This window comes from Sturnus vulgaris, chromosome W, assembly GCF_052056855.1.
Source record: "Sturnus vulgaris isolate bStuVul1 chromosome W, bStuVul1.hap1, whole genome shotgun sequence".
In the NCBI taxonomy this organism is placed as follows: Eukaryota; Metazoa; Chordata; class Aves; order Passeriformes; family Sturnidae; genus Sturnus; species Sturnus vulgaris.
Window position 1 is genome coordinate 42,579,613 of NC_142282.1, and position 18,689 is coordinate 42,598,301.

General features: G+C 47.2%; 1 protein-coding gene across 1 annotated transcript in view; it reads left to right on the forward strand.

Moving 5' to 3' along the window:
• The window catches only part of LOC148220193 (endogenous retrovirus group K member 8 Gag polyprotein-like), a 192,086-nt gene extending 177,867 nt beyond the window's left edge, over positions 1–14,219 (forward strand). Inside the window, exon 4 of the mRNA XM_088155797.1 lies at positions 14,128–14,219. Within this exon, the coding sequence (XP_088011923.1) occupies positions 14,128–14,219 (92 nt within the window). The remainder of the gene's footprint in view (positions 1–14,127) is intronic.
• The last annotated feature ends 4,470 nt before the right edge of the window (positions 14,220–18,689 follow it).

Sequence of the window (18,689 nt, forward strand, 5' to 3'; positions counted from 1 at the left end):
GGGTAGCGAGGAAAAGAGGGAGCAAGAGAAAAAGAGAGAGAGGTCAGGAAGCACAGTTCTTTTCTAGGGTCTGAAAAAGGGGGCTGGAAGAAATTGGATCCCAGCCAGCCCTGTATGGCCAGAAGGGGAGAGGGACCAAGCTAGAGGGCATAGCAGGGGTCACAGAATGTACCATTTACAATGCATCTAGGAAACGCAACAGTCTTTCCTACCTGCTCGATCAGAGGCACATTAGAAGAGCAGTATGGACCTGAGGGGCAGATGCGCATACCTTCACACACCTCGCAGTGGGACTGTGGTTAGAGCTGGAGGTTTGATACTCTTCCTAATAATTTGAGCCGTTAAAACAAAGCCAGAGGTAACAGGCCAAGTGAAAATACAATGCCAGGTTGCGGAAAGAGAATGTTACCTATCTGAACACCTACATAAATTCACCATCAAGCCAATGTCAGTGTAAATGAAAACAAGTGTGAATATTGATTTTTCTTGAATCAAGACTCAGCTTTATGTCCAAGTCAAAGGCAAATAAACCAGAAAGGCTCCGCTGAGCACAGTGCAGAACTAACATGGAAAAGAGTCATTTGACCTCTTATGTAAGCAGTGTTGGAATGGTTCCCCATCCAAATGGAAGGATGTCAAATGCTTCTTTGGAAATATTTTAACTTCTCTGTAATTTCTTTGTAATGAACTAATCTCTAACAAGCCAGGACGTGATTGTGTTCAGTAGAAACAGATCAATGGCAACATTTAGCCTAAAGGTTTTATGAGATTGATCAGGAAGTTCAATTTAGATTTAAAGGCGCTGTAGTCATATTTAATTTTATTTCTCTCCGTACTTGAGTGTCTTAAACAGGGACCTTCAATTGGACAGGAACGGGACACTGAAGCAAATTGTAATGGATGACGTAATGGCTTACCCGGGAGCATTTTATGGGAATTGATTTCTTCTAGGTATCCATCAGCCAGCATTTTGGTGTGAAGGAAATCTTCAAACAGGTAAAACAAAAATTCCCGTTGGTTTAAAACCTGACTGCTATATTAATTTTTCATTTTTGAGAAAATTTTCATGACCTTTAAAATTCAGACTATATCAAGTATTGTTTCAGCCATTGAAGAAAGTGCTTTTGATAGAGATAGGAGAGGGAAACCAAAACATTTCTCAGAGCCGCACTTTGAACTCTGTCCTTGTTACAAATGGCACTTGAGCAAATTGGCCTTTGGAACAGAAAACGACACGGTAACAGGCTTATCATTACAGATTTGAGTGTTCCAGGTTCTTTAGATAGTAAGCGATCTATTCAAGATGATCTCTTACTGAAATAGATCCATTTTGAGAAGGGATATGGATTTCTTAGACGAAAGCAAATCCCTATGTTAAAACGTTGTGGTGGATGTTTTTTGTTGTTGTTTTGCTTTTAGAACTTGCAAGGCACAATCAACTTCATAGTTCAAGATCCAAATAAGACCACGACATTCCAAACAGGTGTTTCTTTTTGGTAGTTTTTCAATCTGTATATCTTTGGATTGTGACCAGTAGAACTGTGCTTGAACTGGAAAGAAGTAGAGGAGGTTTCAGAAGTGGAACATATGGTGGAACAGTAAGCTGAGTGCATTGTGCAAGGAGAGGAAAGAGAGGAAAATGGTAAGAGTTTCCTGAGTCGGAAGGGATCCCTAGGGATCGTCAAAGTCCAACTCCTGGCCCTGCACAGACACTCCAACAGTCCCACCCTCTGCATCCCTGAGAGCATTGGCCAAACGCTCCTGGATCTCTGGCAGCCTTGGGGCTGTGCCCATTGCCTGGAGAACCTATTCAGTGCCTGACCAGCCTCTGAGGGAAAAAACCTTTCCCTGATAGCCAGCCTAATCGTCCCCTGACACAGCTCCTGGCATTCCCTTGGCTCCTGTTCCTGGTCGCAGAGAGCAGAGAGCAAAGCTGTCCCTGTGCTGCCCTTGAGAGGAGCTGAGAGGTGCCAAGTGAGGTGTGAGCTCAGTGTCCTCTCTGCATCTGAACCAAATGCCCTCAGCCACTCTTTGTATGGCTTCCCCTCCAGCCTCTTCACTATCTCGGTGTCCCTCCTTTGGACATTTCTCCAATAGCCTGAGGTCTTTCTGACGTTCTGACATCCAAAATTGCCCCCAGGGCTTGAACAGAGCACAGTCCCAGCCCAGAGCAGAGCAGGACAATCACCTCTCTCGAGCGAGCGGTGCCACAAGATAGGGACAGTTGTCAAAAACCAGCTGGAGAAACAAATCTAAGAGAGAAACAGGTGATCTTGGCACAGGAAATGGAAGAAGCAGAGGAAGAAGAAGATGAGGAGAGGATTCCTTGTAAAAGTGAAGAAAATGAGCATGCAGAACAGGGACTAAGCATTATGCAGGTAAGTGAGCAAGAGAATAAGCTTGAAAGTGAAGGCAGTTTTGTCCAAAAGAAGGAGGAATAAGAAGTCTTTTTGCTGAGAATGAATAGAAAGGTTTTTTCCGTTTAGTTTGTATACGAAGCGCACAGGGCTCTAGATCCTTTTGTGGGAAAATGGAGTGTGTAATGTTGCCAATCATTTTTGAGCGATTTTGTAGGTTTTTGGGGTCCCAGGTGAATTGGGGGGGGGGGATTTGGGGAGATCCAGGTGAGTTTTGAGGCATCCCAGGTCGATTTTGGGGGAGAATTTGTGGAATTTTGGGGGATCCCAGGCAGCGAGGTTTGGGGTTGTGTTGGTTTGAAAGTAAAACCAATGCGAGACTCCAAGTCAGTAATACAATTTAATAGGAGAAAAGAGAAAAAATAAAATACATGCAATAATACAAAAGAAAAAACCACCAACAAAGTCAGAAATACAACCTGACACCCTGTCAGTCAGGGTCTTGGTAGCAGTCCGTATAAATGCTGGCTGCAGTCCTCCTGGATGACAGATGTGGTTCAGTTGAAGCAGTGCTCCTGTAGAAGGTGCAGTTTTCCTCCGAAGATCCAGCGATGATGTGGAAAAAGGTCCGACTTTCCTCTGGGATCCAGTGGAAAGGACTGCTTTGGTGTTCCAAATCTCAGTTTTTATCTAGGTAGGAAATGTTTGGCTCCTCCCCCTGGCTGAAGCATCTCCCAATGGGATGATGTAATCTTATCAGTCACACAATAGGACTTAATGGCCCATTAACAGAATATATCTTCTGGAGGAAGGATGGGTAGTGAAAAGATAACGATGATCATCCCCCTGATCTTATCAGATGGCACATCAGCAGGGGATATCTCCCACAGAGATAAGGATCACCACCCCTCCCACATTTTAACAGATGGTGATAGAATACACATTTTTGCATGGTACCCGAGGACAGGGGTGAATTTGTAGAATGTGGGGAGTCCCAGTTGAATTTCAGGGGGAATTTGTGGAATTCTAGGGATCTCAGGGGAATTTTGGGGTAAATTTGGTGAATTTTAGGGTATACATGCGAATTTTAGGGCTCTCAGGTGAGTTTTGGGGATGCCAGGAAGGCTTTGGGGTATCCAGGTGAGCATTTGGGAGTCATGGGAGAATTTTGGGATGAATTTGGGGCATGCAGGTGGATTTTCCAGGGAATTTTGGTGATTTTTGGGAGTCTCGGATGGGTCTTTGAGTTAATTTGGTGGATTTGGGGGTATCTGGGTGGGTTTTGAGGGGGATTGGAGACATTTTGGGGTGAATTTGGAAGTTGTTGGAAGGACTGGGTCTTGGGGGTCATTTGAGGGTTTTTGGGAGTTGCAGGTGGGATTTTGGGCTGAAGCCCTGGGATTTGGTGGTCCCAGGTGAATTTTGGGGTGAATTTGTGGAATTTTGGGAGTTGCCAGGTGAGTGCTGGGCATCCCAGGCAGGACTTCGGGTTGAATTTTGGGCATTTTGTGTTTCCCAGGTGAATTTCTGAGGTGAAAAGGTTGAAAAAGGTTTTTTTTGAAAACAAGGTAAAGCCAGAAGGTTATTGAAAATTAATAGATGTGATGCAAGACGGTAATATGCAGACAATATACAGCGAGACAAATCATGGGAAAAATACAGTGGTAACACATGAGTGTGTGAGGATGTTATCAGTATAGCTAAGGCTCAGTTGAAGCTGAATTTGGAAAAGCATGCCAAAAATAAGAATAATAAAGGCACCTACGGGTATTTCAGTGGGAAAAGGAAGATGAAAAGAAACCTATCACACCTCCCCTATTTCCCCCCCCCCCCCACCCCCATAAGCCAGACAGGACTAGTGACAACAGACAAGGACAAGGCTGAGGTACTCAACAAGTGTTGGTCTCAATTTTTACTGCCAGTCACTATTTCCACATCTCTCAGGTTATTGGTCTGGTGGACTTGATTCTAAGCCGTAGTAGCAGGTCAGCTTTCAGACCACTTGAGGAACCTGAGCATGCAAGACCATGGGACCCACCCAGAGGCATGTCAGGGCCCTGAGAGAACTGGCAGCTGCAGTTGCTATGGTGCTTCTACCATCATATTTGAGAAATCAAGGCAACCAGCTGAAGTCTCCAGACACTGTGTTGTATTGACTCCAATACTCTTGGTCTTTTTTGTAAATCTTAGAGCTCTGAGTCAATTTCTGCAGAGGATTCCCAATGCAGTTTCAAAAATGGAATCTTTGTTATTGGTCCTCATGTTGATCTTGGATATTCCCATTTTCTTCACTCCTATATTTTCAAAACATTTGTAATGACTGAAAAGAAAGATGAGACGAGGCATTATGCTCTTTCCAGTGATAGAAATGGACCAGTATTCTTTTCAGACAAATATATTTTTGCTGTGTCTAAGCACATGTGCATACCTGTGTTTGATTTATGTGTCCAGGTTTTGGCAATGGGGCAGCCACAGGGCCGTCCTGTGACAATGGCCCAGGTGCTGCCCTGTCCCGCATTCTACCAACTGGCTGCACTTCAGTATGTCCTCCCTGCTGAGAGAAGAGGCTGGGACAGCACCTTTAGAAATGTGACTTTCTGGGGTTTTTTTGTTTATTTTGTTATTTTTAAAGTTACAAAAAACCTTCAACCTGTTTTTTTCATGTGTTGGGTTTGGGTTTTTTTTCAGTTTTGAGTGGGTTTTTTGGGGGGCTTTTTTGGGGGCTTTTTTTGTCTCTTTGGGGATTATTGGTTGGGGTTTTTTGTGTGTTTGTTTGGTCTGGTTTTTTTGTTTTTTTGTTTGTTTGTTTTTTTATTACGATTTTGTACAGTTTTTTAAGCAAATTGATTGGAAAACTGAATAGTCCTCCACTATAGTCTCCTGGATTCACCTGAGACTCTTCCTAGGCATCTCCCTGATCCTTTTTGCAATGAGTCTCACATCATTCTCCTGAGGAAACTGTCTGCTTATGGTTTGGATGGGTGGGCTTTTTGCAATGAGTCTCTGTCTTGGTTTGAAAGACAGGTATGGTCTAAGGAAAGGCAAGAGCCCCCTTCCTGAGATGCAGAATGCAACCCCCTCCCTTTTAATTATTTTAGATCCAAATCAGTCGCTTTCAGGCTGGAGATGTGGGGATAAGAATAACAGTTTTTTACTGATAGCTAACAAGACCGGAAAACAACAACAGCTATAAAAATTGACAACAGAACAGAACAGTATTGCTCAGCTCCAGTCCGTTTTAGCCTCAGGCCGTCTCTCTGTGCTCAGTTACCGGTGCTGTGGGCTGGACAGGTCCCGCGCAGTCGAAGAGGGCTGGAGTGATGGCGGCGGCCCAGGGGTGAGCGGGATGGGAAAGTGACTCCCCCCTCACGGTGTCAGTCGTTGTGCTCAGCCGAGTGTCCAGAGGTAGTAGGGTGAGGTGGGAGAGCAGCAGAGGGACGTCCAACGGCAGGGAGTGTGGATCTCAGCTCTGGGATGGCAGGGGAGATGCCAGACCGGAGCCCGGGCTGTCCTCCCACTCCAGGAGCCAAGCGAGAGAGTGTCCCCCGCTCCAGACCCCCTGTCCCACCTTTCCTTTTCCGTTTTCCCCCCCTCCCCCTCCACCCACCCCCCTACCAGAGAACATTATCTATCGTTTTAAGGTGTAGCCACAACTACTTAGCATAACAATGGGAGAAATTCCACAGAAAGAAAAGGGAAGCATTCAACCCCCAACATTATCCACCCCTTTGTTTCTCCCATACTAATATGCTATATCAAATTAAACCGTTACATTATATATACATACATGCAGCTAGAGTCATAGGCTCAGTACTATATAGGTATTTCACCCTAAAACAAGGTCTCCTTGGGGTATGCATTGGTTCTCTCCACTCTTTTGCATCACCCACCAGGTGCAACCTGGTCCCTGAGCGAATACAACTCCACGGATGGGATTGTCTTTGCTGGAGGCAGGATTCACCCAAACAGTTTTTCCTAGCATACCTCTCATGTGTACCACTGGAACCTTATCTCCATCTGATATTCCCAAGGGCTCAGATTGGGCAGGGCCTGCTCGGTTAGTGGAACCTCGGGTGTTCACTAACCATGTGGCCTTTGTTAGATTAATCTCCCAGTTCTTCAAAGTTCCCCTACCCAGTGCCTTCAAGGTGGTTTTAAGCAGGCGATTGCACCGTTCAACTTTCCCTGCAGCTGGTGCATGGTAGGGGATATGGTACACCCACTCAATGCCGTGTTCTCTAGCCCAGGTGTGTATAAGGCTGTTCTTGAAATGAGTCCCATTGTCTGACTCAGTTCTCTCAGGGGTACCATGCCTCCCAAGAACTTGTTTTTTCCAGGCCCAAGATGGTGTTCCGAGCAGTGGCATGAGGCACAGGGTAGGTCTCTAACCATCCAGTGGTGGCTTCCACCATGGTCAGTACATAGCGCTTGCCCTGGCGGGTTTGAGGCAGTGTGATGTAGTCAATCTGCCAGGCCTCTCCATACTTATATTTGGCCCATCGCTCCCCATACCAGAGGGGCTTCACCCGCTTGGCCTGCTTGATGGCAGCACACATCTCACAGTCATGGATAACTTGAGAAATACTGTCCATGGTTAGATCCACCCCTCGGTCTCGTGCCCACTTATAGGTGGCATCTCTGCCCTGATGACCTGAGGCATCATGGGCCCATCGAGCCAGGAACAACTCTCCCTTGTGCTGCCAATCTAAATCTATCTTCGACACCTCTATCTGTGCAGCCTGATCTACCTGCTCATTGTGTCGGTGTTTCTCATTAGCCCGACTCTTGGGGACATGGGCATCTACGTGACGGACTTTCACAGGCAGCTTCTCTACCCGGGTGGCAATGTCTTTCCATTCATCGGCAGCCCAGGATGGCTTTCCCCTACGTTGCCAGTTAGCCTTTTTCCACCTTTCCAGGAAACCCCACAGAGCATTGGCTACCATCCTTGAATCAGTGTAAAGGTAGAGTTTTGGCCACTTCTCTCTTTCAGCAATGTCCAGGGCCAGCTGAACAGCTTTGAGTTCAGCAAGTTGACTTGATCCACCTTCTCCTTCGGTAGCTTGTGCAACCTGTCATGTGGGGCTCCATACGGCTGCTTTCCACTTCTGGTTCATCCCCACGATGCGGCAGGAACCATCAGTGAAAAGAGCATAGCATGTTTCATCTGCTGGCAGTTGGTTATACGGTGCGGCTTCTTCAGCCCAGGTCACTTGTTCCTGTTCCTCTTCCTCGGCAAAACCAAAGTCTTCCCCTTCCGGCCAGTTGGTAATTATCTCCAAAATCCCAGGGTGATTCGGGTTTCAAATACGGGCGCGTTGTGTGATGAGGGCAATCCATTTGCTCCATGTGGCGTCAGTGGCATGGTGGGTTGAGGGAACCTTTCCTTTAAACATCCACCCCAGCACTGGCAGTTGGGGTGCCTGGAGGAGTTGTGTTTCCGTGTCAACCACCTCTGAGGCAGCTTGAACCCCTTCATAGGCGTCCAAGATCTCCCTCTCCGTTGGAGTATACTTGGCCTTGGACCCTGTGTAGCTTCGACTCCAGAACCCCAGTGGTCGGCCTCGCGTCTCACCAGGCACCTTCTGCCACAGGCTCCAGGACAGACCTTTGCGCCTGGCTGCAGAGTAGAGCACGTTCTTCACATCTGGTCCCGTCCTGACTGGGCCAAGGGCTACTGCATGAGCAATCTCCTGCTTGATCTGGGCAAAGGCTTGCTGCTGCTCGGGGTCCCAGTGGAAATCGTTCTTCCTGCGGGTGACCAGGTAAAGAGGGCTCACAATCCGGCTGTACTCAGGAATGTGCATTCTCCAAAAGCCTATGGCACCTACGAAGGCTTGTGTTTCCTTCTTGCTGGTTGGTGGAGACATTGCAGTGATCTTATTGATGACCTCACTGGGAATCTGGTGCCGTCCATCTTGCCACTTTACTCCCAGGAACTGGATCTCTTGGGCAGGCCCTTTGACTTTGCTCTTTTGAATGGCGAAGCCGGCTCCCAGCAGAATCTCAATGATATTTTCTCCTTTCTGAAATACCTCCATTGCCGTATCCCCCCACACAATGATGTTATCAACGTGCTGCAGATCTTCTGGAGATCCACCCCTCTCCAGTGTAGCCTGGATCAATCCATGACATATGGTGGGGCTGTGTTTCCACCCCTGGGGCAGTCGGTTCCACGTGTATTGCACACACCTCCAGGTGAAAGCAAAATGAGGCCTGCACTCTACAGCCAGAGGAATGGAGAAAAATGCATTGGCAATGTCAATGGTGGCGTACCACTTTGCTGCCTTGAACTCCAGCTCGTACTGGAGTTCCAGCATGTCCGGCACAGCAGCGCTCAGTGGTGGAGTCATTTCATTCAGTGCACGAGAGTCCACGGTTAATCTTCATTCTCCTTCAGATTTACGCACAGGCCAGATGGGGCTGTTGAAGGGTGAGTGGGTTTTACTGACCACCCCTTGACTCTCCAGCTCACGGATTATCTTCTGGATGGGGATCACGGCATCTCGATTCGTCCGGTACTGCCGGCGGTGCACTGTTGAGGTAGCAATTGGCACCTGTTGCTCTTTCACCCTGAGGACTCCCACTGCAGATGGGTTTTCTGATAGCCCAGGCAGGGTGTTCAACTGCTTAATGCCCTCTGCCGCCACAGCAGCTATTCCAAAAGCCCACCTGAGTCCCTTTGGGTTTTTGTAATAGCCACTCCTGAGGAAGTCTATGCCTAGGATACATGGTGCCTCTGGGCCAGTCACAATTGGATGTTTCTGCCACTCTTTCCCAGTCAGGCTCACCTCAGCCTCCAGCAAAGTCAATTCCTGAGATCCCCCCGTAATTGAAACAGGTTCCTCCCCGACATGTCCCGATGGTACTAATGTACACTGTGAACCAGTGTCAACCAATGCACTGTGTTCCTGTGGCTCTGATGTGCCAGGCCATGGGATCCACACCATCCAAAAGATCCGGTTTTCCCGTGCCTCTCCCTGGCTAGAGGCAGGGCCCCTCTAGCCCTGGTTATTATTTCTCTCCTGGGCATACATAGTGGAGGTTCCTTCAAGGGGATCTGACAGATCATCTTCCCTTCTGTAATACCCTGCACCTTGGTCATGGGAGGCTGAGGCTACCTTCACTTTAGTGGAGTTCCCTCTGTTAGTGTTCCCCTCCCTGAGTGGGCGCACCCGTGCTGCCAGGACAGAAGTGGGTTTCCCATCCCACCTTCTCATGTCTTCCCCCTGGTCACGTAGAAAACAACACAGGTCAGCACGTGGGGTGTACCCTCTCTCCCTAGTTGGGGTGCGTTGGGCTCTGCTTTTGGGGTCCATGACTCGCACTGGTGCTGCACTGATCTTCCTCACCTCTTCCCTTATCTCCTTCATGTCCTCCTTAATCTCCTCTCTGAGGGCCTTAACCACAGCAGAGACATGAGCCTGCATTGGGCCAGCCATCATACTCTGAAAATTCCTGAGCCTGTTGGCAACAGAACCCACTGTCACTTGGTTGGTATCAGCATTAATCATTGCAATACAGGGGGTATATTGAGATGGGCCCAGGTTTGCCAGATTCCACAACCTCTGCCCTGTGCACCTGACCTTGTCGGGGTCATTGTCATGCTGTCCATCCCTCCCAAAGAGCACCTCCAGTACTGCCACTTGTCTCAGCTGTTGGATCCCTTCCTCAAGGGTATTCCAACACGTTCTCTGGTGGTGCTCCTGCATTCTTTCCCTGTGGACAAATCTCTCTCTCACACTCATTAAAAGTTGCTCCCAGAGGGAAAGGAGACCTGTCTCCCTTACAAATACTTGGTCCACACCTGAGTCCTGGGTCAAGGTTCCCAAATTCCATGCCTCAGTACCATCCAGTTGCACACCTGTGCCCATAAGGTCCCAGACCCGCAGTAACCAGGTTGTAAAAGGCTCATGGCCCCGTCGTACAATGTCTTTTTGCAGGTTACGGAGACACTCATATGACAGGGTCTCGGTGATGATCTCAACTTCTGGCTCCCCTGCTGGTTGTGAGGGGCCCCCTTCCTGACCCTTATTATCTAGGTGCCTTGTTTTCCTCATAGACTTCCTAGTTTCCACAGGGGCAACTGCTGCTGCTGAGTGCCCTTGCAGTTCAGCTGTAACCTGTACAGATGTTGGGAGAAGATTTCACCTGCTGCCACTTCCTCACAGTAAGTACCATTATTGAAGTAGCCCCAGATACACACAGAGTGCGATAGCTCTGAATCCATGTGGCCATCTTCCAGAGAAAAGTAAAAATCCATGAATTCCTCAACTGCTCAACCCACAAAATGAACCGGATAATAGCCACAGTAACCTTGGTTATGAGACTCATGTTTAAAAAAGGCCTTGCAAATGGGAGAGATATAGCAGTGACCACATGGAGGCCAATCCAGGGTAAGCTGGACAGCATGGTGTCACCTACCACAAGCTTGGGTAATTCAAGAACTGTTATCCCCTTTTCTACCCCTCTCTCAATGCCCTCAGGCAATGCCTCACGTTCCGGGCACCAAAATCTGTCTTGCTTTGAAAGACAGGTATGGTCTAAGGAAAGGCAAGAGCACCTTTCCAGCGATTCAGAGTGCAACCCCCCTCCCTTTTAATTATTTTAGGTCCAAATCAGAGGCCTTCAGGCAGGAGATGTGGGGATAAGAATAACAGTTCTTTGCTGATATCTAACAAGGCAGGAAATCAGCAACAACTATAAAAATTGACAACAGACCATAACAGTATGACTCAGTTCCAGTCCCTTTTGGCCGCAGGCGGTCTCCCTGTGCTCAGTTATTGGTGCTGTGGGGGCAGGGCAGGTCCCGCGCAGTTGAAGAGGGCGGCGGCCCAGGGGTGAGAGGGATGGGGAAAGTGACTCCCCCTTCACGGTGTCAGTCGTGGTGCTCGGCAGAGTGTCCGGAAGTAGTAGGGTGAGGTGGGAGAGCAGCAGAGGGATGTCCAACGGCAAGGAGCGGGGATCTCAGCGCTGGGGTGGCAGGGGAGATGCCAGATAGGAGCAGGGGGCGTCGACTCCCTCCATGAGCCAAACGAGAGAGTTTTCCAGCCCACTCCGGACCCCCGTCCGGCCTTTCCTTTTTCCCGTTTCACCCCCCCCCCCACCCTCCACCCACCTCCCTTCGAGAGAACTTTAACTTAAGGTGTGGCCAATTAGCATAACAATGGGAGAAATACCACAGAAAGAAAAGGGAAGCATGCAACCCCCAACAATGGAGTACACCACAGAAAAGGTGTGTGAAAGGGCACTGCCCCAGCTTTTGCCCTGGTGTGCAACGGCTGTGTGCTACTTTTCCAAGCAGCAAGAGCACTGAGAAGTGAAAGCGATTGTGAAGGAGCTCTTTAGCTGCTCGTGTGCTCTTCGCTGCACTGCGCTCCCAAGCCCGTTGCCCTGCGGCTTCCTTCTTGGCCTTCTGCTGTCCGGACAGAGCTGAACTCCAGCGGCCACTTTCAGCTCTGCCAAACAGCTTGTTCTCAGTTCTGCGGGCAAGCACGCCCTGATGCCTTGGCTCCGAGTGCAAAGTCCCTAGCGAGCTCTCATTCAGTGCAATGCACCCAGAAAGACGCTCTCGCTCGTCTTTCAAGGAGCGATTCCTAACAGCAGAAACAGCAGAAGCACAAACTGGATGACGAGTAGGGACAATGTAGAACACGTCCCTTTCCTGGCACATTTTCATGTGAGATAGGTCCCTCCAGGTGCTCGGTCCATGCCAAGCTCTATGTACTGTGAGCGCTGCTACTTGCAGCTGAGAAGGACCGTGGAGCTAGCAGCGAATTTGGAGAGCGCTGAGCAAGTAGTCAAGGAGCGAGAAGTGCCCCTGCAATGCGGTGCTAATAGCAGCTTCCTCGAGCGAGCTCCTGCCACCAGACATTCTCGTCCTGGTAACAGATCTCTCTGAAGGGCGTAGGCGAAAAGCTTTCGTTTTCCATTTGAACTGCGAGAGTGGCAGACTGTTGCAAGGAACTCTGAGAACAAAGGTGCACGCCCTAGGCGGGCTTGGGCAGAAGCAGCGTTCTCGAGCGTTTGGCTGCCGGCACACTGCTGGCTATGTGGCGCTGCTTCAGAGGCTTCTGTCTGTCGGGGAGTGAAAGCGGTGCCAGGCGTTGCCGAGGGCAGTGATCGGAGCCGCACGAGTACCGTGCTTGTGTGCAGCACTGTTGGAGTCAGTAAGTCAGGAGTTTCTCTGAATCCTTCAGGGAGAGATCAGAATGCAGGGATTGAGTTGAAACCTTTGGATGGATTGAAGTATATTAGGCCTCTTACTTATAAGGCACAGGTGTAGACTTAAGCTATAACATAAGAGAAAGAAAATAAGTAAGTAAACGGAATGAGTTTTAAGTGCTTTTAGTGAGCAAAACGTCTTAGATGCCTAAGAAGTAGTACATGTTGTAGTGAAGGTTGAAAAACATGCTAGTGTTTTCTTAGAGGCTCCAAGAACTTAGCTTTAGACATAATAGAGTTAGAGTTAAGAAAATTGCTTACATTTTTCAGTTAAAACAAGATAGGCCATGAACGTAATTTAGACGTAGCTTGGCGTGTTAAGAAATTAGAATTCTAATAGGTTAAGAAGTAGTGGTCCGAGTCTGGTACGATTCTACGTCTTAGTTTGCTCGTAAGTTTCTATAAAAGAAGAGGCTTGGAAAGAGACATTCTTTCAGCCCTTGCTTTTATGCCAAAGTTTTGCTCTGCTTTGGTTTTCGCCGCTGAAATCAAGACCCGAGAAGAAGATAGGAGCTGCCCGGCTCCTCCTGCCCTGCTGGGACCACGGGGAGCTTCTGCTTCTGTTTGGGACTTTGAGCTAGAACCTGAAATGGACTTTGTTAGCTTTGACTCTGCATTTGAGACTTATGTGCTTCTGCAATAAATAACTTTACAGCTACTATTAGCTGCTTTGCTTTTTACATAGAAGAAGAAGTAGCCTGAGAGTGTGGGTGCACAAGAGGCACCCGGAGGTCCACAGAATCCTCACACACCACGTTACACGCTACTAGGAGAGGAAGGTGGCTGCCTCTCGCTTGCCTTCCCAAGTGCCCTTAGCAGTCGGAAGGAGCAAGCTGAAGCACTGCTGCTTGTGCTGCTCCTTGGTTCCCTTGCAGGCTGCTGTGGAATCACTGGCGATCACTTCTAGGCGCCGAGTTGCAGACAGCACCACGGAAAATGCCGCGGAGAAGGGAAATACAGAGTGCAGTGAGGAGGTGGACGTGGCTTACGTGCAATAAGTAGAAGTTGAACCTAGGTCCTGCCTCTTCAATCTGGCCCCCCTCTGCTCTGGTAGCAACTTTTGCAAGTCGGCAAAGGGAGCTGCGAGTATGTAGAATAGAGGGCAGCGAGATGCCGTGTGTTATGCGCCCTTTCAGGGCTGCTGACAGAGGGCTACTTTAAGAACGCCTTCTTGTTCCTCGCGTCCTTCTCACTTCGCTGTAGCTGCATGGAGTACACCACAGAGAAGGTGTGAGGAAGGGCACTGCCCAGCTTTTGGCCAGGCCTGCCTTTGCTGCGCCTTTAGCTGCAGACCAGACAATAGCATTTCTTACCCTCAAGGTAAAAAAGTCGTTAGTGTAGCCTCAGGAATGGCAAGTGCCTAGGCATTAAGTTGAGAGACAGCACATATGAGGGAGTCTTTAGAGGTTTCCTACTTCGTGGCGCTGGTGTATTCTCATTCTCGTGATGAACTGAAAAGTCCGGGCATGGCAAGTCTGGCCTGCCTTGTGCAGGGACGAACACAAATGTGGGACTATGATCCTCTGTTCTGGACCTCTGCTTCCAGGTTTGTGGGCCGCCATGAAACCGCAGCAGCCGCCGAGAACACTGTGGATTGTGGATGCCGCTGGGTTGGCCCCCCAGCCCCCGGTGGTCTAACAGCGGCAGGAGTGGCGTCCAAGCGGCGTCGCCTGAGGGCCCCATGGGGGGCGGGGAGAGAGCTGGGAGTGCCCCCGAGCGACACCGGAAGCGATATCCGTAGGGTCCGGAAGGCCAGCGGTGGCACTGAGTTTCACGGGGAGGAGGCTGCTAAGCTGCTTTGAAAGCTGGAGCTCCTCTGCTTTAGGGCAGACTGGGAGAGCTGAGGGTGTCCAATCTGGAGAACAGAAGGCTCCAGGGAGACCTTCGAGCCCCTTGCAGTGCCTGCTGGGGCTCCAAGATAGATGGGGAGGGACTTTCAAAAAGGATCTGGACTCGCAGGACAAGGGGGAATAGCTTCAAACTGCCAGAGGGCTGGGGTAGATGGGATATTGGAAAGGAATTCTTCCTTGTGTGGGTGCTGAGGCCTGGCACATGTTGCTCAAAGAGGCTGTGTGGGAGCCCCATGGCAGGAAGTGTCCAGGGCCAGGCTGGAGCGGACATGGAGCAACTTGGACTAGTGGAAAAGTGTCCCTGCCCATGTCAGGATGTGGGAAGAAGATAATCTATCTCTAAGGTCGCTTCAAGTCCAAACGATTCTGGGATTCTGGGATTCATGGAAGGCCCTTTTCCAAGTGAAGTGTTGTATCTCTTGGCTCCCAGCTTGTAGTTGCCAGTTCTTCTGGAAGCAGGCCTGGCCAAGCAGCTGTGATGAGCCATGGGTTCGCAATAGGATGATTGTGATATATTTGCAGAGAGGAAGGCTGCAGACAGATCTTCAAGGCCCAGGTAAAACAAGCAAAGGATTGAATAAAAGCCAAAGGTTGGTTGTGTTAGTCAGTTTGCTGGCTGTTGAAATGGCCCCAGGTCATTTTCAACATTTCTAATTTGGATTTGTTTGAGTAAAAAATGAATGTGTTACCTCCAGCGTGGGCTCTCCAATGCATCTCCATGTGCTCCCATCTCTTTGTTGTATATCAGGTTCTATTAACTGAAGACAGAATCATAACACAGCAGTAAAATATTTAGAGGTGTAGTTAGCCAGCTTCAGCAGTTTTCAACTCTGCTGTTGACTTTTCTGGTAAGTGTAAGCAAAGCAACACAATCCACTTACTCCACTTTTCCTCTCTGACTAAAAGGTGATTTTTTTTTTTTCTCATTGTGAAAATAGCCTTGAATGAAGAGAGTTATGCATGTGGCATGTAGGATTCATTATTTTACCTTTCACTTCTGCTGTCTTTCGCGTACTAGTTTTTTAAAATTTTTTTGTCTCTGTTCTCCATTTAGTAGGCTTGAAAGAATTCTAATTGTTGAGATGATGGTTCTTTGAAGGCTCACTTAGCCCACCTTTTGGGTGAAGGAAAGAAGAATACAAGGTCCTCTAAGAAGAGTAAAAAGCATACTTTAAAGAAACATGCAGAGATGTCTGCTGATGCCATGCAATTACCATGTAATCAGCAGAAATGTGTTGGAAAAACACCCATCAGTGACTTCACAAGAAAGCCACACTCAAGACAGGTAAAGAACAGAAGCATAAAACCCCAAAGGTACTAAATGGACAGATTTTCATTGGGAATGAGCAACTCCTGAATTCTTGGTTTTAGAACTAGGGGCTTGTAATAAACAGACTGTCTCCTTGCCAAACGTAAATTTGGTGTAATGAGCAGCTCACTGCCCGTTGAAGTGCAGGGCTAGTAGACTAATATTTTCCATGGCAGGCATATTGAATGGCTTTCCTGTTAAAAAGAAATTGGTTTTGCTCATAGAAATCTAGATATGTACCCAGTCTGACACCTATTTTTTAGGCTATATTTCCAAGTGAATGGCTTCCATGATGATGCAGTAAGTTTATGTCATGAACAGGAATGAAGTGATTGCATGCATCCTTTTTTACCCTAAGCCAGCTGCCGAATAATGAGACAGAGAGACTCACTGACGCCAAGGCAAGGAGTGCCCAAGCTTTTGGGAAAAGCACTGGGCAGATAAAGCCTATTTCCCCATTTCTTGCTTGCGTCTCCTTCAAAGTTCGTGGGTTTGTTCATCTTTTAGAGCTGTTCTAGATGTCTTTGTAGCTTACATGTACTAAATGTAGCAGGTATTGCTTTCATGCCGTCCTAATTGATTTGAAGTTGGGATCTACTCAGGCTTCAATGTCTCAGAAGAAGCAACGTTGATTCTTTGAATTCTATTCTTGAACGTGAGAATGATACTTATGTAGTTAATGAATTAATTAAATCGAATTCACTTGAATGGAAAAAATGTCTTGTTCATGTAGATTTTAACTTGGGAAATTAATATTTGAGTTCTACTTTTCATTGTTGTTGCTTTTCTGTATTCTTTGATTGCACAGATAGCAGATGTACTGACCAAGTATTCTGTGAAACTGGAGGAAATGTCCTTCCTCTTGGCAGCTGATGTTCACAAGCTCATTAACGCTAAGGCCATGGTAAATGTTTTACCTGGGGAAGATAGCAGTCTGAATATTCCTAGAATGTCTTCCTTTCCCCATATGAAATTCATTTTTTCTGCCTATCAATCACTGAAATATAGAAGAAATTTCTACTTGGCAGGGTATTGGTTATCCTTTGTGTTCTTTTCTCCCCTCGTTTTCTGTAGAAGAGACAATTTTTTGTTTGTTTTTGCATGTTGTATGCTGCTTCTACTTCTGGTTTTATTTTTAAATACACAGAATATAAACAGAGCACTGCTGGATAATGAGAGGGCAACTGCCAAGCTACTCTTGAATCGAATGAAATCAGAGCTTGAGAAAGAAAAATGGCATCAACTGAAATGGCAAGGGAGAGTCAAGGACTGGAGTCTCATGCAAAAGAAGTGTGTAGTTCAGAGTTTCAGGTTAGAAATGTGTCAGTCTTCTTTTGGACAATGAGCAACACAAAGTGGCTAGTGTTCACTTTTGGTTTCTATCAAAGTAATACTGGATCATTTTTTCTTTTGAAGTGATATCACATATGACATCGCATATATCATGTGATTCCATTCTACATATCTACTTTCCATTCTGCAGAGAATATATGGCAAGTGAAGAAATACAGAATCCCCCAACTGTGAATATGGAAATGGAAATGTTGATAAAGGAGCAGCTGGTACTCAGTGAACAGAGACTGAAGGTTTTGCAATATATCGGGTATGGCAAAAGAGGGTAAAGCATAAAGGAAAACAATTGTTGCTGGAGTTAATGAAGGACTTGGCTACAAAATGCACTTTGCTTCCTGTCAATGTGCGATTGCTAAATGCAGCGGTAAGGCAGGGACTACATCTATTTCTGTACAGCTCTTTTGAATGGAAAAAATGCATTCTTGATTTTCAGTGCCCCAGCTACACTTAATAGGTGGCGATCAAACTCTAAAAATGGAGGAATGCAGAAGTAAATCTTGAAACATAGTAGAAATGGGCAAATATGGGTGGAGAGCTAGAAGTTGGTGCTCTTGTCAAGGCATTTTTTCTCCATGGCGTGGGATTTTATTTGCGTAATAAATTAAGAGAGGAGTCTGGATAGAAATCTAAAGTTGCTACGTTTGAATATCCATCCTGAACACAAGACGCATTGGTGTGGGTGCAATGCATTACCATCTTTACAGGGAGGTTTTTTACGGTGGATGTAGGAACAAGGTAGATGACAGTTAGTTCTTAATCGGGCAGTAAACAGTTGGCCTTGAACAACAACAATCTCAGGTTTATTTTCATTGCCAAGATGGCTGTAAATAAAAGAAAGCCCAGTAGTATGGATATTCGGATTCATAATTTTATATGTGAAGTACTGAGTGGTTTGTACTTTAGGATACCTGACTCTTGTTTCCTACTTTGATAGCACCTTGTTGCCCCCAACACGTGCCAAATCTGATGGAAGCGAATGGTGCAGAACTCTGGAGAATTGAAGCAAAAGTCTAGGTAGGTCGGGAAATCCTAAGAACAGTCTGGAATTCAAGCAATATTTTCTTTTCTCCCGGGCAACGATGAGGCAGACAGTTGCTTTGAGAGTGCATGTTTGCTCTATTCTTTGTTCCATGTGTTCCCACATACCTTCTCAGTTGCTTGGAGGTGGCAGTAAGAGCCAAAGAAGCTGCCTGTGGCATGGCTTTCCTTTGGCCAGTACAAACAACTGTGCATGGTGAGATCTAGCAGGAACGGCTTGGTTAAAATGAATATGGGGGAAATCAAAAGTTAATTTTGACATGGTTCCCTTCTCAATCATACAAAAATACTCCTTTTTAACTCTTGCAGAAGAAGAGGGGAAGTATGAGAAGAAGAGGGGAAGTGTTGGAGATACTTCCTTTCTCTGTGTCCTTGCAGCATGCCTTCCCTCTCTGTGTCTGCCTTCTCTTGCTCCAGAGCTCAATCTGTTGGGATGTTTGTAGCCTATATAGCAGCAAAGAAGTTGGTAGCGATTGTAAGTACCTTGCTACTTTGAAGCATAATGATAAAGAGCTGTGTATGAAAATGTCTTGATTTCTTTGGCTGGTAGTGTCTGGT